Genomic DNA, 17,443 nt, shown 5'->3' with positions numbered 1-17,443 from the left:
TTTCTTAAATAGGCAAAGCTCATGTCAAGGTTTCTCATCTAGGTTTTAATTATCAGCACAAGCCAGAACTACATCTGCCAAATAGCTCCTGTGTTTTAATGAAGTGACAAGAGAATTCCCAGCATATCCAGTTGTAGTTTTTTCTTCCAGAAGGCTGCTTTTCCAGGACTACCAGTGAAAGTTCAACAGCTTGATCTCATCATAACAATATTATCTTTGCATGGTTGAGGTCCTGTTTGACTTGTTGAAAAGCCTCGTTTGCTGCTCAAGCAACTTGAAACAGGAACTGAAGAGGGAGCATGGGGACTGATTAAATAAAAAATCCTCTCTCCCACCCATTCCCTTTCAGAAGTAAAGGCAGTTAAGGAGAAAAACTTCTAAAGGATTTCAAGCAAAATAAAATAACTTCCAGTGTGGGTTTTTACTTGAGACATTTTTAATCGAGGAGCTCTTGGAGCTGTCTAGTGCCCTTAACTGAGGATGGCATAGGATGACTTCCATGGACTGGACAGATAAGTCTCTAGATCTCTCTGTCTCTGGTCATAGAATCACAGAATGGTGAAGGTTGGAAGGGACCTAAAAGATCCTCAGGTTCCAACCCCCCTGCTATGAGCAGGGACACCTCCCACCAGCCCAGGTTGCTCCAAGCCCCATCCAACCTGCCCTTCAACACTGCCAGGGATGGGGCAGCCACAGCTTCTCTTCTGAAAGTGTTGACTTTCAAGTCTTAAATCTCTCTCTTACTAAATCCTGTAGTTACTTGCTTGTTGCTTACTAGTTGCCCAGGTGGACAGATGTCTTTCTCTCTGCTAGTTTAGGGGGTTTTGTTATGATATGCAAGTGCCTTAAACAGATGTAGTGAAGGTCACTGCTTCCAGTGGGAGGCAGAGGTATGAAGTCACATTCTTCTGACTTTAGGGCTTCTTCCAAGACATTTCCACCCTCTCTAGAGCTCTTTTATTTTTTTTTTTCCCCAATAACAACACCAATACCATATTTACATTTAACAATCTCCAGAGTTGAATGCAGCAGAGTGATTGCAGGCACTGTACCTCACTCTTACCAGCTTTTCATGTTACTATTAGCAGTTAACAAAGTTAGATACAAGATCGATGTAAATTTACACCTTGCACTTCAGGCTGCACCTGGAGAAAGAAGCTGCCACAACAGTTAGTTCATGCTATGGAAATTCTGTGCTGTGAGGGTGGGGAGAGCCTGGCCCAGGTTGCCCAGAGAAGCTGTGGCTGCCCCATCCCTGGCAGTGTTGAAGGGCAGGTTGGATGGGGCTTGGAGCAGCCTGGGCTGCTGGGAGGTGGCCCTGCCCATGCAGGGGGGTTGGAACTAGATGATCTTTAAGGTCTTTCCCAACCCAAACCAGTCTGGGATCCTGTGATCCTGAGTCTGCAATAACTGCTGTAGATGGAGCTGTCAGGGTCAGAGCCACAGTCGTGTTGCAGCTCTGCCTTGCCTTAAAAAAGATTCCTCACTTGTTCCTCCTGACTGCTTTGGGTTAATCAGTTTTTGAACATGTCAGCCTTGCTGAAGAAACCTGTTCTTTGAGAGCAAACCTAACATGTCCTGCAGAGCAGTTGCTTCATCTTCATGTCATAGCAAAGACTAATTCTGTATCCTGGAGGGCTTGGGGAAGGGACATCACTCCAGTGCCTGTCATCCCACTGCTGCATTTCCATTTCCAGAGGTTCTTCAAAGCTTGAGTTCGTTATCCTAGAGAAAACAAATAATGTTTTATGTCCTTGGAGACAGTGTGAACAATGGTAGAAAGGATGGAGCTTTGGTTAATTGGAGTTTATATGGAATATTCTTGCTTGCTTTCTTTGGCACCTCATGGAATCCACTTCCAGCCACTTTGTTGACACTGGAGGATTTTTGTGCCACCATCTGAGCCTTTGCTGTTGTTCCAGGGAGTGCTTGGTGCTGCTAATTCTTTTGTAGATGGGTTGTGGTACTTTGCAGATCATATTGACTTTGTCCCTTCTTGCAGTCTGCAATCATCAACAGGATCCAGTGCAGGATTGTGGCTTTAGATCTCCGAGGCCATGGTAAGTAAAGGAAATCATTTTCAAATCACCTAAGTATGTTGCACACTCTCCTGGCTGCACATCAAAGAAGATGCAATGAATCCTTCTGAAGGTGTCTAAGCAGACATCCCTAAGGCATCCTGATTTTTATTCAAAAAGCAGGGATGGAAAAGTGGCTTCTGGAGCTCCCTGACCCCCTGTCCTCACGTGCCTGAAGCTGAGACTCCCTGTGCCTTTGGGTGAGGTGGTGCTGAACTTGTTCCTCCCTACGAACTGCCACCAACCCCCTCCTTCCTATTTTCATAACCTAGAGGTGGCCTTTACCATTAGAAATAATCCCAGAGTGGTTTGGGTTGGAAGGGACCTTATAGTTCCAACCCCCCTGCATGGGCAGGGACACCTCCCACCAGCCCAGGCTGCTTCAAGCCCCATCCAACCTGCCCTTCAACACTGCCAGGGAGAGGGCCAATAAGAAGGTCTGTTCTTTAGTTTTAAGACACATTGCCAATAAAAAAGAGTCAGGGGGAGTGTTTTCCTATCCAGAAGATATACGGGCAGAAAGGACCAACTGTTACTATTAATTCTGGGTTTCTTAATTATTCATGTTAACTGCTCTAGACTCGCTCTTAATAACTGTGTCCAAAAATTTTGTACAGTTGTTGCTCCAGGTTCTGAAGGGTCTGAAGGTTTTCTACTTGTGTAAACTTAACTTTTTTGTTGTTTCAGGAGAAACAAAAGTTAGGAACCCAGAAGATCTGTCTGCAGAGACTATGTCAAAGTAAGGAAGTTTACGTTCTCTTCAGTGTTTCACTTTTCAAAAACCTTTATTTTCTTTCTTTTCTTGAATGAGGCCACAGAATCTTCATTCAAGGGATTTGGAAGATAGTTTCATTTCACATGATTCTGGTCATTGTCCCTTCTTTTACTTCCATTTTGGGACAATTGGAAATTTATTTGAAATATTTGAAATCTTACCCCTTCCAGCTTGAGTCAGATTCCAAACTGGAGTAATTCTCTAGGTGCCCTCAGTTTTTAAACTCATTTTAAAGATCAGTGGCTTCATCATTGCTGTGAGAGCAGCTCTGGGGGAAAGGACCTTGAGGTCCTGGTGGACACCAGGCTGACCATGAGCCACCAATGTGCCCTTGATGCCCTCAGAAGGCCAATGGCCTCCTGAGGGCATCAAGAAGAGTGTGGGCAGCAGGTCGAGGGAGATTTCCTCCCCCTCTGGCCTAGTGAGGCCATGTCTGGAGAACTGGGTCCAGTTCTGGGCTCTCCAGTTCATGAAGGATCAGAAAGTAAAAGTAAGAGCCCAGCACAGGGCACTGAGATGCTCAAGGGACTGGAGCATCTGGCTGTGAGGAAAGGCTGGCAGAGCTGGGGCTGCTCAGCTGGAGAAAAGGAGGCTGAGGGGGGATCTGATCAGGGCTTGTAAATATCTCCAGGGGGTGTCAGGAGGGGGGGGCCAGACTCTGCTCAGGGGTGCCCAGGGACAGGACAAGGGGCCATGGGCACAAACTGGAGCACAGGAGGTTTGACCTGAATGTGAGAAAATCCTTCTTGTCTGTGAGGGTGACAGAGCCCTGGGACAGGCTGCCCAGGGAGGCTGTGGAGTCTCCATCCCTGGGGACATCCCAGCCCCACCTGGATGTGTTCCTGTGGGATCTGCTCTAGGGGATCCTGCTCTGGCAGGGGTTGGACTGGATGGTCTCCAGAGGTCCCTTCCAACCCCCACCACTCTCTGACACTTGAAACCTGCAACACGATGGATCACTTTTCAGAGATTTCCTACCAGAAGGGAAATGCTTTCCTCAGAAACAACCAACTGGGCTATTTTAGCTTGAAATCACCAGTTTGGTTCTTCCTGGGCCCATCCATGAGTGTTCAGAGCACGTCTGCCTTGGACTGGCAGCTTCCCCAACGTGTGGGTCACAGCCTGAGCCTTTCAGGCGTGCAGGGAGTTGCTTTTTTCAAGCTACCACAGCCTGTTTGGGGATGCAAATCCCCCCCCTTGACAAGGCTGTAAGCAAAGCAAATACCCACAGCTGAGCACATTATGTTGTGTCCACGTTTAACACAAAGAGACTCTTTGCTATGACTACAATTAAATCATGAAGGATTTTGTAACCTTCGTATGAGCAAATCCACTTGGCTTGTTGTGGGGAGGCCATGTGTGAAATGTGTTCTGACTTCCATTGTCTGCCCTGTTGCTGCTGCTCCTGGCTTGTCAGATCCTGATGTGTTGCTCTCCTGAGGAGATGCTGTATGAAATGATTAGGATTTTTTCCATCTGGAGCAGCACGACTGTGGGGGGAAAACAAGTTTCCTCTTGTTTTTTAAACCTTTCTCTCCTCTTAGAAGTGAGGTTGAAAGTTATTCTTGAACAGCCTTTAAATGGGAGCCTTAAATTAGAGCTGGTGGTTGTGGTTTTTAATCAAATCCTCAAGCAATTTTCTCTGCCAGACAAAACAAGCTGGTCAAACTTCATGGCTTTTGACTTCCTTTCTATTTTCTAGTGGTGATGCAGCTCAGGTCTGTGGTTCCTCTGAATGGTTTTAGTCAGGAAAGCCAATTTGGGTGTCATCATCTACTGAAGGGCACTCCAGGTTTCAGTCAGGAGCTCTGATGCTGTTTTGGTTTTTGTGAGTCTCACCAGCTGGTTTTCACACACTGCAGTGATGGCTTTGGTTTAATCGTGGAATCCCAGACTGGTTTGGGTTGGAGGGACCTTCAGGATCATCCAGTTCCAACCCTCCTGCATGGGCAGCAGAGGCCAGGAGAGGGGTTGGCAAGGGTGGGATCATAGAATCATGGACTGGTTTGGGTTGGAAGGGACCTTAGAGATCATCTAGTCCCACTCCTGCCATGGGCAGGGACACCTCCCAGCAGCCCAGGCTGCTCCAAGCCCCATCCAACCTGCCCTTCAACACTGCCAGGGATGGGGCAGCCACAGCTTCCCTGGGCAACCTGGGCCAGGCTCTCCCCACCCTCACAGCCCAGAATTTCTCCCTCCCATCTCAGCTCCAGCTCCCTCTGCCAGCTGGAAACCCTTCCCCCTGCTCCCAGCCCTCCCTGCCCTTGTCCCAAGCCCCTCCCCAGCTTTCCTGGAGCCCCTTCAGGCACTGGAAGGTGCTCTCAGGTCTCCCTGGAGCCTTCTCTTCTCCAGGCTCAACACCCCAACTCTCCCAGCCTGGCTCCAGAGCAGAGCTGCTCCAGCCCTCCCAGCATCTCCGGGGCCTCCTCTGGCCTCTCTCCAACAGCTCCATGTCCTTCCTGTGCTGGGGACCCCAGAGCTGTTCCCAGCCCTGCAGGGGGGTCTTTCCAGAATGAAGTGGAAAGGAAGAATCCCCTCTCTTGACCTGCCGGTCATGCTGCAGATGCTGCAGCCCAGGACACAGTTGGTTTCTATGCTGCCATCACACATTTTTGGTTCATGTTGAGCTTCTCATCAACCAGTACTCCCAAATCCTTTTCCTCAGGGCTGTTCTCAGTCCATTCTCCACACAAAGCAGGTGCCTTGTGGAAAGGACAGGGAAATTGTCCCTTGCCTTGTAGTATCTGTGCTCACAGAGAGGCTGAATCTGTGCTCAGTCATGGCCTGTAGGGCTCAGTTACTGTTTCTCTTTAATTGCAAATGTTTTCTGCTTTCAGAATGGTGAATTTCATTGTCTGTGCTTCCATTCAAGACCATTTGACCTCACCTTTTATTTAAAATCCCTACCAGCTAATGTCAAGGTTCTCTTCAGGGATTTCTTTTAAATAAGTGCTTTCCATGAGTAGTCAGGGAAATGAGGTGTTTGTTCAGGAAAGTCTTGGCTTGAGTGATTTCCTGAATTGGTGTGTAGATCAAAGAGTGACAAGAGAACAAACTGGTCTCAATTACCTGAGGGTTAAATGAGGACACAGAGAGGATTTGGAGCTTGGATTTGCGTTTTCTCCTCCCGTTGTACAAATCTGCTTCAGAAATGCATCGAGATAGAGATGCCCAACCCTGCTTTTTCCCCTTGGTTTTGCAGAGATGTGGGCAACGTGGTGGAAGCTCTGTATGGGGACCTGCCTCCCCCCATCATGCTGATTGGGCACAGCATGGGAGGGGCCATCGCCGTGCACACGGCGGTCGCCAACCTGGTGCCGAGCTTGCTGGGTCTGTGCATGATTGATGTTGTGGAAGGTAAGTGTGGGCACCTTTGGGTGGGGTCCTGTACCCCTGGGTGGGATACTATACCCTTGGATGGAGTCCTGTACCCTGGGATGGGGTTCTGTACCCTGGATGGGTTCTGTACCCTTGGATAGGGTTCTGTACCCTGGATGGGTTCTGTACCCTTGGATAGGGTTCTGTACCCTCAGATGGGTCCTGTACACTTGGATGGGGTCCTGTACCCCCTGGATAGGGTCCTGTACCCTGGGATGTCATCCTGTACCCCTGGATAGTATCCTGTATCCTGGGATGGGTCCTGTACCCTTGGATGGGGTCCTGTACCCTTGGATAGAATCCTGTATCCTGGGATAGGTTCTGTACCCTTGGATGAGGTCCTGTACCCTCAGATGGGTCCTGTACCCTTGGATGAGGTCCTGTACCCTTGGATGAGGTCCTGTACCCTCAGATGGGTCCTGTACCCTTGGATAGGATCCTATATCCTGGGATAGGTTCTGTACCCTTGGACGGGGTCCTTTACCCTTGGACGGGGTCCTTTACTCTGGATGGGTTCTGTACCCTTGGACAGGATCCTGTATCCTGGGATGGGGTCCTGTACCCTTGGATGGGGTCCTCTACCCCTGGATGGGTCCCTGCCCATGCAAGGAGTTTGGAACTAGATGATCTTTAAGTTCCCTTCCAGCCCAAGACGTCCATGATTCTATGATTATGTTTATGACTGTTTGCTTAGGAGCACCAAAGTTGTACTTTCCTTCAGAGCATTAAATCCCCAGTGAGCTCCAGCTCTCTCTGAGGGTGTTCCTGGTGGCCAGTTCTGTGTAGAGGGATGTGGCAATAATTTAATCAGGTGCCTTAAGAGTCACAGCTCTTGTTTTTAGGTACAGCCATGGATGCCTTGAACAGCATGCAGAACTTCTTAAGGAGTCGTCCCAAAACATTCAAGTCACTTGAGAATGCCATTGAGTGGAGGTAGGTAATGCTGAAGTAGCCTCCAAAATCACTTCTCTTTGTAGCTTGACTCCCAAAGGCAGGAGAAGCTGATGTAATTGGTCTGTTTTCTCCTTTCACACTCACTTCCCCAACTTGTTACCAATTCCTTGGCTGATTTGACAGGGAGGGAGAGGTCACAAAGCTAATTAATCTCCTGGGAGAGCTGGTTGGGCATTGGAGAAGGATCTTCTAAGAGCTTCAACTAAGGGAAAGCTTCATGGTAGGAACTGCAGGTTCCTTGTAAGTGTCCCAAGTGTTACAGAAGAAGCTTGAGATGTGAATCCTTTGCATAAGAAACAGGATTTTTTGCCAGTTCCACAAGAATTACTTTAAACTTCTGGCAGTGAGTTTGAAAGGGAGAGGCCTCATAGTTAAGTTTGGAGATGGGACTCCAGAAAGCCCAGTTCTGCTGCCAAATGCCCTTGTAGTTTCTGACCTCTCCCTGCAGTGGGTATAACCCTATTTCACTCTTCCCCCACCAGTGCTTCTCCCAGGTGGCTTTTAAATTCACAGTCACAGTGACAACGGGAGGCTCAACCAAATGGGCACGTAGTGTGGGCCATTCCAAAAGCCTTTGGAGAACAGGAGGTTTGGGAATGGTTTGGGGAAATGATGAGCTGTAAAAGGGCTGTTTCTTCTCTTTCTGGACATGTGAGTTACTGGTTCTGTTTAGTAACTACTTCTGTCCTTCCAATCTTTTCCTTTCTAGTGTAAAAAGTGGACAAATAAGAAATCTTGAATCTGCCAGAGTTTCCATGGTTGGTCAAGTCAAACAGTAGGTGGTTTCTTTCTTGCTTTTAAAAGCTCTTAAAATCATCTTGTCTATTTTATAATACTGATACTACAGAGCATAAATGCACTTGGAAGTGAACATTGTCCAGTTCTGGGCTCCCCAGTTCCAGAGGGACAGGGATCTACTGGAGAGAGTCCAGTAGAGGCTACAAGGATGATGAAGGATCTGGAACACCTGCCTGATGAGGAAAGGCTGAGAGACCTGGGGCTGTTCAGTCTAGAGGGGAGAAGACTGAGGGGGGATCTAATGAATGTCTATCAATACATGAGGGCCTCAAGAAGGCAGGACAAGCTCTTGTCACTTGTGCCCTGGGACAGGACGAGGGGCAATGGATTCAAACTGGAGCCCAGGAAGTTCCACCTCAACATGAGGAAGAACTTCTTTCCTGTGAGGGTGACAGAGCCCTGGGAAAGGCTGCCCAGAGAGGTTGTGGAGTCTCCTCTGGAGACTTTCCAGATCTGTCTGGATGCCTTTCTGAGTGACCTGCCCTGGTTTTGTTCCTGCTGTGGCAGGGGTCTGGACTGGATGATCTTCAGAGGTCCCTTCCAACCTCTAACATTCTATGATTCTGTGATTTCTTCTAGCAAATACTGATTTCTTAGAGAAAACCTGGCCAAGATTTCCCTGGGGCAAAATCTGCCAGGAGTTATGTTTGTCTGGGTTTCTGCACACATCAGGAAATGAGTTTTCATCTGATTCCTCTTCAGGAATTTTGCCCTAAATTGGGTTGGCCTTCTGGCTCTGGCATCTATCACTTTCTTTTAGAAACTGTTGAATTATCTGTTGCATTTGACCTGAGGTGGCTTTGAGGGGTCAGGGTGACCTGCCCTGTGCCACTCTCATCCTTCCCATACCTAGAGCCAATGCCTCCTAGTCCATTAAAAAAAGAAGCTGTTGCTGATTGTTTGGCCACTTCTGCCTCCTTTAAGCAGCTGTTTGCATTTATATTTGCACTGGGATAGATGTGCTGCAACAGGCACTCAGTTCCCTGCCTTCTCATGGCTGTGTCTTCATCCACAACTACTTTCAAACTTGAGGGGATTTTTTTTTTTTCCCAATCAGTATCTGAGAAATTGCTGAATTTTGAGTTAAAAAAACATTGGTCGTTTTCACAGGGAATGAGTTTCTGGTTTTATTTTCTCAGGTGTGAAGGGGCTGCAAGTCCTGAATGTCCTAAAGCCATAGTGGAGGGTATTATTGAAGAAGAGGAGGAGGAGGAAGAGGATGAGGAAGGAGGAGGCTCTGTCAACAAAAGGAAGAAGGAAGATGACACAGAGGTGAGGAATTTCTTGCTGTATTTCCCCTGATGCTCCCTTGCAAGAGCAGCCACCAGTAGTTACCCAAATCATCCTGGTAGAAGAGGGAGCAACTCCAGGGACTGAAAAATGGATATTGTAACTGATTCTATTTTGGAGCTGTTACCTGAAAGCATGTGTTTGATTTTCTTCCCTGAGATGCTCCCAGATTTAATGCAGGTGGCCTGAAATGGGGCTTCTGCCCTGAGTGGGAAATGCTCTTTCCTGAGTCTTGCTGGTGTTTTGGTTCCTTCCCAAGGCACAGTGCCATCCAGGAGTTCATACAGGCAATTGCAACCTAGGAATGTAAATCCCTTGAGGAAAACTACCGTAGCCAGCTGAGCCCCTTGTATTTCTGTGTCACTAGAGGCAGAGCCAAGTCTGGATACCCAGACAATTCGTGAGCTGCTTGAGCCATGTGAAAAAATAGCAAATGAAGTGGCCTGAAAGCTGCAGCCATCCTCACCTCTGGGGGTTGTTCCTTGGGTCTTCCCTGCTCCCTGCTGCTGTTCCTCAGCTGTGGTTTGGAGAGGAATGGAGGAGCAGGGAGAGTCATTCCCGGGAAGTGTGTAAACCACCAGAGGGAGCCAGTATGTTTTTCTGTGTGCTTCCCAGTGGCACTCGAGTTGATGGTGTTTCAGCTGCTTTTCTGATCACTGACGAAGAGCTCTCTCTCCTCCCTGCAGACAAAGAAGGAGCACTTATACACGTGGCGAATTGAGCTGGCAAAAACAGAAAAGTACTGGGATGGCTGGTTCAGGGGCTTATCCAACCTCTTCCTCAGCTGCCCCACTCCAAAGCTTTTGCTTTTAGCTGGTACGTGTCTCTCCCAGTCCTCTCCCAGTTCAGGGGCTGTTTGTTTCAGTCCCACTTGTATGTCAGAGAGCAGGGTCAGTGTGTCCTGTGTCTGGCTGATGTCTTTCCTCTGAGACCAGCAGATCTGCCTCTTCCACCTTGATTTTTGTATGGATCTTGAAATAGCAGAAACCAGCCCCTGTGATCTGTGCAGATCTGGAATTAATTCAGGGTCTCTTAATATCAAAACAGCACACAATGGCATCCTGTGTGGGTGTTTGACTCGTGTGATGTGGAAGAGCAGCAGATGGGACAGGTCCAAGCTGCCCTTCAGCCTCTGCTACTACAGTATTTTCCTGCAGATATGGGTGGGATTTGAACTCTTCAACTAAAAGCCAGATAGTTCCAGAGCCAGCTAGAGGCCCTTCTTGTGCCCTGATGGGAAATGAAGTGTGTAACCAAGGTAAATAAATGCCCTTTGAAGTTGTAGGGCAGGTGTGTTCTTGCATTTTTGGCTGGGTTTCCTTCCTGTCACTTTAATCTCTTGGAAGCAGCAGTGAAAGGTCCTTGTGGGTGTCAGAGATAATGTTCATTCTGAGTTTTTCAAGCTAAGTGTCTCCTTCAAAATGTTGAGCCCTGCCTAGACAGTCAAGTTCTCTCTAGCTTTTCTCCAATACATCTGTGTATTTGATTGTAGGTGTTGACAGGCTGGATAAGGATCTAACAATTGGACAGATGCAAGGTAAATATTTAATATTGCTGCTCTATCCTTACTGTAATGCTCTTGTTGCTGTGGGTACACAAATGAGAGAGAGCTGGGATGGCCTCTTACCAGGTGCAGTCTATATTGAAACAAATGTGCATTAGAGAATGAGTCCATCCTGAAGAATTCAGCTGTCTGTGGCTGTAGGAAAGGTGGAGAAGTTGGGAAGGGCTGAATTAGAAGTTGGGAAGGGCTGTTGCCATGGTTTTTGTTCAGTTTAATGTTCAGTTTTTCCAGCCATGTGAGGCTGCCACACTTCAGATCCAGCTCTTGGATCAGAATCATTGTCTGTGAGGGTTTCTTTCTAATCTCTTTTTTTTACCTTTCTAATTACATTCCTGATTTTCCTAGCTAGAACACTTTGGGACCATCCAAAACTGTGTGGTCTCCTGGGGTTTCTGGCAGACATAACCTCCAAGATTCAGGATCTGCATTAATGGTTTGGGTTTGTGGTTTGTTGGGTTTTTATCCCATCCTACCTTCATTGACTTGCAGAACAACCAGTACTGGGAAGTTTTACTGGGCAGCAGGGTAAACATTATGTTAAGATAGATCTGACAGAAATCAAGTCCACTTAAAAAGCAGCTCCAGTGATGACTCTCTTGCTCCACAGGGAAGTTTCAGATGCAGGTCCTCCCACAGTGTGGCCATGCAGTCCATGAAGATGCTCCAGACAAGGTGAGCCCCACCATAGAGTTGAAGCTGGATAAAACATGGTCTTCAAAGCTTAAATACAGAAGGGGTCTGTTGCTCACTGAACAGAGGTGGATATACCTCAGGGGAGTTCTTTGTTATGGCATCTTAGCTGGCTGGAGCAGCTCTGCTCTGGAGCCAGGCTGGGAGAGTTGGGGTGTCCAGCCTGGAGAAGAGAAGGCTCCAGGGAGACCTTAGAGCTCCAGGAAGGGCTCCAGGAAAGCTGGGACAACCTTTGGACAAGGGCAGGGAGTGAGAGGACAAGGGGTAATGAGTGAAAAACTGGAAGAGGGGAGCTGGAGCTGAGATGTGAGGGAGAAATTCTGGGCTGTGAGGGTGGTGAGACCCTGGCCCAAGTTGCCCAGGGAAGCTGTGGCTGCCCCATCCCTGGCAGTGTTGAAGGGCAGGTTGGATGGGGCTGGGAGCAGCCTGGGCTGCTGGGAGGTGTCCCTGCCCATGCAGGGAGTTGGAACTAGATGATCTTTAAGGTCCCTTCCAACCCAAACCATTCTATAATTCTATGAAACCAGCTTGGGTTTAATCACCTTCTTTAAGGTGGAAAGCCTGGGCTGGGATGTTAGATGACACAAGGCCTGGCTAGTTTACAGATTTAACTCTTAGGCTGCTGGTGATTTAATTAACTCTTACCATGTGGAGTGTGGGTTTATCCTCCCGCCTTTTCCTCAGGAAGTTCTCCACTCTCCCTTTTACTAAGCTGCAGCTTTTGGGCTTATTTAGGAGTTTGCTGACTTGGGTGGGTCCCATTTTCCAGATACAAACCAAATGTCACTGAACCAGCTTGCAGCCTGTCAGAGCTGAGCTGCTTCTGGGTGCTGCTGAAGGCAGGTCCAGATAGAAACAGGAATGTTGTGCAGCCAGTGGAGCCTGTGGTTTGGAAACACATGTGTTTTTAAAGCTTGTTCTGCACTGACCACTCTGTGACTCAGCCTTTTTGTGCTTCATTTTACCCATCTGAAATGGGGATTTTTATCTGAGTACACTGAGTTCTTACACTGGAATTCTTTGTAGTATGAGTTGTAAGTGGTATTATTGCTGTCAGGTTATTCTCTTGATTTGTTCTTTACTGGAATAGCTTTCATCATGATTTCCTCAGGACTTTTGTACCTGCTAAACTTAGGGATTGTTTGTAGTATTACTGCAAGAGGTGGTGAAAAAGTTTTGTCAGTTCTTGACTGTGTGATCAGTGTCAGAGAAAAGGGGGAAGCACGTGGTTCCTTCTTGGATTTATCAGCCTGTTTACAGAGCCCTTAGTTTCATAGGAGCAAACTTGTTTCGGGGTCATATCATTGTATCACAGAATCACAGACTAGTTTGGGTTGGAAGGGACCTTCCAGATCACCCAGTCCCACTCCTGCATGGGCAGGGACACCTCCCAGCAGCCCAGGCTGCTCCAAGCCCCATCCAACCTGCCCTTCAACACTGCCAGGGATGGGGCAGCCACAGCTTCCCTGGGCAACCTGGGCCAGGCTCTCCCCACCCTCACAGCCCAGAATTTCTCCCTCACATCTCAGCTCCAGCTCCCTCTTCCAGCTGGAAACCCTTCCCCCTGCTCCCAGCCCTCCCTGCCCTTGTCCCAAGCCCCTCCCCAGCTTTCCTGGAGCCCCTTCAGGCCCTGGAAGGTGCTCTCAGGTCTCCCTGGAGCCTTCTCTTCTCCAGGCTGAACACCCCAACTCTCCCAGCCTGTCTCCAGAGCAGAGCTGCTCCAGCCCTCCCATCATCTCTGTAGCCTCCTGTGGACTCACTCTTAACAGCTCAATGTCCTTGCATTTGGGGCTCCAGAAATGGACACAGGACTCCAGGGGGATTCTCACCAGAGTGGACTAGAGGGGAGAATCACCTCACCTGACCTGCTGGCCACAGTTCTTTTGACTCACTTGAAGAGCTCTGTGTCCTTCTTGTATTGGGGGCTCCAGAACTGAGGACACAAACTTGTTGGAAGTGCTGCAGGCTTTGAAAATGACTGGATTTCTTCTTATCTTCATGTCTCTTTAAATTCTGACCAATTTCCCCCCACCTCAGGTTGCTGAAGCTGTTGCCACGTTCCTGATCCGTCACAGGTTTACAGAGCCCATCGGTGGATTCCAGTGGTAAGGCTCTGTGAGTGCTGGAGCTGTGCAGTCCTCAAGCAGAGCTCCTGCCCTTTCCTGCCTGCCTGGGTGGCTTTCGGGGTGGGAAGTTGGAATTCTAGCATAATGCTCAAAACCACATATAAACAAACAGCCTTGAATCCCAGCCAGGGACATATTCCATGTTTATAAGTTCTCCCTCCACTTCTCGCCTATTAATTTGTGTTCTTGAAGCCTCCTTCCTCAGAGGGGAGGAGCAAAGCAAGTCCTCCTGAGCTGATTCCTTTCTTTACAGGCTGCCAGAAGGCAGAATTAAAAGCTTTATGCTGTTTATTTTAAATAGCATTTTATCTAAGCAGTCAAGGCCCTGTGTTTTGAAAACACCACGCTTCGTTGGCCAAGAAATACTGGTGAGATGGGACAGGTGGAGCTAAGTGCTCCTCTTTCCATTCTTACCTCTTGTGTTTTCGTATCAGAATGGGCTGCAGAAGCCAGGCCCCTGTGACCAGGCACACAGCAGTGAGAGCAGGTTATCACTCATAAAGTTGATGAGAAAAACTCCCAGTGTCTCAGTCACAGTACCAGAAAGCTCATAGAATCATCATAGAATCATGGAATGGTTTGGGTTGGAAGAAACATGAAAGATCATCTAGTTCCACCCCCTGTCTGGGCAGGGACACCTCCCTCCAGCCCAGGCTGCTCCAAGCTCCATCCAACCTGCCCTTCAACACTGCCAGGGATGGGGCAGCCACAGCTTCCCTGCTAAAACTAACCCAACACTTCAACCTCACAGAAGGTGCTCACCTGTTTTACCCTTCACCTGAAAGGTGATCCTAAAATGAACATGTTTCTTAAGCAGTCCTGAAAATTCTTCCTGCTTTTAGCTGAGAAGTCTTCAACAAAAGTAGAAGCCCCAAAATGTGGTGCTGTAGGACTGGCAGTGCTAAAGAAGTATTGCTGGATGAGCTCTTTTATTTTTCCCCCTGTGCCTTTGAGGATGAAGCAGTAGAAAATTAGGACTGTGGAGTGTGTGTTTTAAATCCAGTGGATTGATGCAGATTAGGTGTGTGTGAAGGCTGAGAGAGGGAGAAGAACAAAGGTCTGTATTGCATGGAGTGTTGAGCCTCCACCAGGTGTCTGGCAACCTGTGCCATCTCTGTGAGTCTTTGGAGGTGCTGGCCTGTTGCTCCTGCTATTGTGGTTGTAGCAAAAGCAGCTTTTTTGGAGCAGCTTTTGGAGAAGGTCAGGTGGCCTCCTGGCCTTATCGTGTCCTTTAGGCCATAAACAGCAACATCTTAAGCTTTTGTGCTCCTCACTCTTAGGTAGCTTACAAGTTACTGTTGAATGCATCAGTGTTGATTTTAACCTACATGATAGACTCCTGGTGGTCTTGTTTGATCTTGGGTGATCAGCTACATTCAGGGTGTCACAAAGTCAAATACCTGCAAAGAATACCTTGATTTTAACGTGTGACCTTTTCTTCAACTCTCTTTTTTCCCTCCTAGTGTGTTTCCTGCTTGTTAATACCCTGGTGTTCTCCAGCACTGAGTCCTGTTGTAAATAAACTGCACCAGAGGCCACTGTGATGTATCCATATCCTTTCATCTCTCCAGTTCAGCAGCAGTGAGAAGTTGGTGTGAGATTTCATCCCCTAGAACTAGTTCTCCAGAATGTGTAAATGCTTAGGGACTTCCTTGCTGGGAAGCAGCTTGTGCTGAAGACCATGAAAAGCTCTTCAAGCCCTTGGAAGTGGGCTCCCCTCTGCTGCCACAAGGAAAGACCTCCTGAAATCCCAAGTAGTCGATCATTCCGATCTCCATCAATTCTCAGGCTTCCTTGGACCCAACTGCCAAGGGGCTGTTGGCAGTCCAGATCCACAGGGCATTGCCAAAGGCTTCAGGATTTCTCCACGGAATCGTCTTAAATTGTCTTTGAAGTGCCCCTTAGGTTTGGTATTTTTAATATGCACGTTGTTTCCCCCGAAAGCAGATGAGGAATCAGCTTCCCTGGGAGCTCAGGTTTCGTCTCACCGATGCCAGCCTTACCAGTTGGGCTGCAGGAGCAGCCTAGATGCTATTTTCCTGGGCACAGTTGGACAGGACTGTAAAACAAAAAGGTGAGGGAGGGCCATGAGCTCCATTTCAGAGTCTTGCAGCTTTCTTAATACTCTTTTCAAGTTCTCACTGAGAAAAACAGCCTGGGTAACTCCAGCTCCTGCAGACACGTGACGGGCAGGGGACTCTGGGGCTGAGCTTAGGAGGAAGACCCAAGAGCAGCAGTAACAACATGGCCTGCAGGCACTTTGCCTGTTTGGCCCTTCTCTGTGCCTGGAATGTGTTTATGCTTCCATTCTTGTAGCAGGGATCAGCCTTTGGATGAGAAAAATGCAGTAGATAAAAGCCTGGAAGAGCTTGGAGTCAGTCCTGCTGGTGGTGACGCAGAGCTGGGGCTGCTGCATTTTGTTCCCCCCGGTACTGGAGGAAAGACCTTGTTTTCACTGTCACTCCCTAGATCCTTTCACTGCCTGCCTTCCATATTTCCATGTAAATGCAGTAGCTACACAGAGAGCTTTTCTTCAGGGTTAAATTATCCACAGACAGTTCCTCAGATTCCTTTTGCCTAAGAATCCCTCTTGAGCCGAAGAGCCGACACGTTTCGGCGCAGTTTTCCTCAGTAGTTTTGCTGTTGGATGTCTGAAATATTTTCTTTTTGCCTTGTGTCCATGAGCCCTTGATGCTGTATGAAGAAAGCAGTGCTCTTTAACTCTGCTTTGCTGAGGCAGAGTTCTGTTGTCAGCCTGATTTGGGAGCTGCCATCGGTGTCTTTGCCCTGTGACAAGAGCCCTCATGAATTCTTGGCACTTGGGAGGTGCAGGTGTGAAGATGATGATGTGAAGAGCTGGCAAAGCCTGTTTTAATGTTGGCATTTACCCCGATGGAGAGGCTCTGGTTCCATCACATAATTGTTCTGGTTGGAAAAGACCTTTAAGATCATCAAGTCCAACCATAGATCATCGAGTCCAACCATAAGTGGTGTGTGAGCCCCGGACACAGCAGTCATGGCCTTGCTTCATGTCCTCTTCCCTGAGACATCAGGGTGGGAAATGCCTGAATTAGAGACAAGAAAGCCTCATTGCAGAGAGCTCTCCTCTCTCCTGGCTCTTTGGCCATCAGCCTCAGGTGTTACAAGAGCAATTCCTGGCGCTTCCCTCTGTAAGTCACTGTTAATTATTGCATTCGTTTCCTGTGACCTTGGTGTGATGGTTTCCTTGCTTTCCTTCCTGATGGATTAAATGGACCTTCAGTAGTTGAGGTGACTTTCCCCAGCTGTACCCTGAAGATTGGCAAAATTCTTGGTCCTTTCCACATGACTCCTTTGTACAAATGGTTAGAGGTGAAATAGTGCAGCGTGGATGCCCAAGTCTCACTTCATGGGATAGTTAAGCATGTGCCTCTTGTCACACTCACCAGTGATCTCTGTAAAGTCCCAATCCTCTGTGCTGAGGTAACGTGGAGGATCTAACTTGGATTCACTGTGGTAACTCCTTGAGTTTCCCTCTTGTGTTACCCCCTTGCATTTGCTTTTACGGTTTGAAAGATATTAAAAAACACAAAACAAAATCCATGGGAAGCAAAAGCAAAACCAGTTTTGTGTTCTGTGGAGGTGATGAAGGGAATGAGTGACAGCTTCTGAGTCCCGTGGGGTCCCCAGGGTTGTCTTTTGTTGTTCATGTTTGAGAAGTGAGTGAGGGGGGGAAAAAGGAAAAGCTTCAACAGCCTCTTGGATGTGGGGTCACTCGGTGCCAAGCTGGCAGGACTGGCCTGCACAGGAT

General features: G+C 48.1%; 1 protein-coding gene across 1 annotated transcript in view; it reads left to right on the top strand.

The window, feature by feature from the left end:
- PPME1 (protein phosphatase methylesterase 1) overlaps nt 1-17,231 on the top strand; it is a 39,847-nt gene extending 22,616 nt beyond the window's left edge. The window contains exons 4-14 of the mRNA XM_051608762.1: nt 2,003-2,060; nt 2,766-2,817; nt 6,056-6,210; nt 7,074-7,164; nt 7,895-7,960; nt 9,123-9,255; nt 9,960-10,089; nt 10,766-10,810; nt 11,445-11,509; nt 13,565-13,632; nt 15,117-17,231. Of these exons, the coding sequence (XP_051464722.1) occupies nt 2,003-2,060; nt 2,766-2,817; nt 6,056-6,210; nt 7,074-7,164; nt 7,895-7,960; nt 9,123-9,255; nt 9,960-10,089; nt 10,766-10,810; nt 11,445-11,509; nt 13,565-13,632; nt 15,117-15,135 (882 nt within the window). The 3' untranslated portion in view covers nt 15,136-17,231. The remainder of the gene's footprint in view (nt 1-2,002; nt 2,061-2,765; nt 2,818-6,055; nt 6,211-7,073; nt 7,165-7,894; nt 7,961-9,122; nt 9,256-9,959; nt 10,090-10,765; nt 10,811-11,444; nt 11,510-13,564; nt 13,633-15,116) is intronic.
- The last annotated feature ends 212 nt before the right edge of the window (nt 17,232-17,443 follow it).

The sequence above is a fragment of the Apus apus genome, chromosome 1 (assembly GCF_020740795.1).
Source record: "Apus apus isolate bApuApu2 chromosome 1, bApuApu2.pri.cur, whole genome shotgun sequence".
Lineage (NCBI taxonomy): Eukaryota > Metazoa > Chordata > Aves > Apodiformes > Apodidae > Apus > Apus apus.
This window is presented reverse-complemented; position numbering and strand designations above follow the sequence as displayed.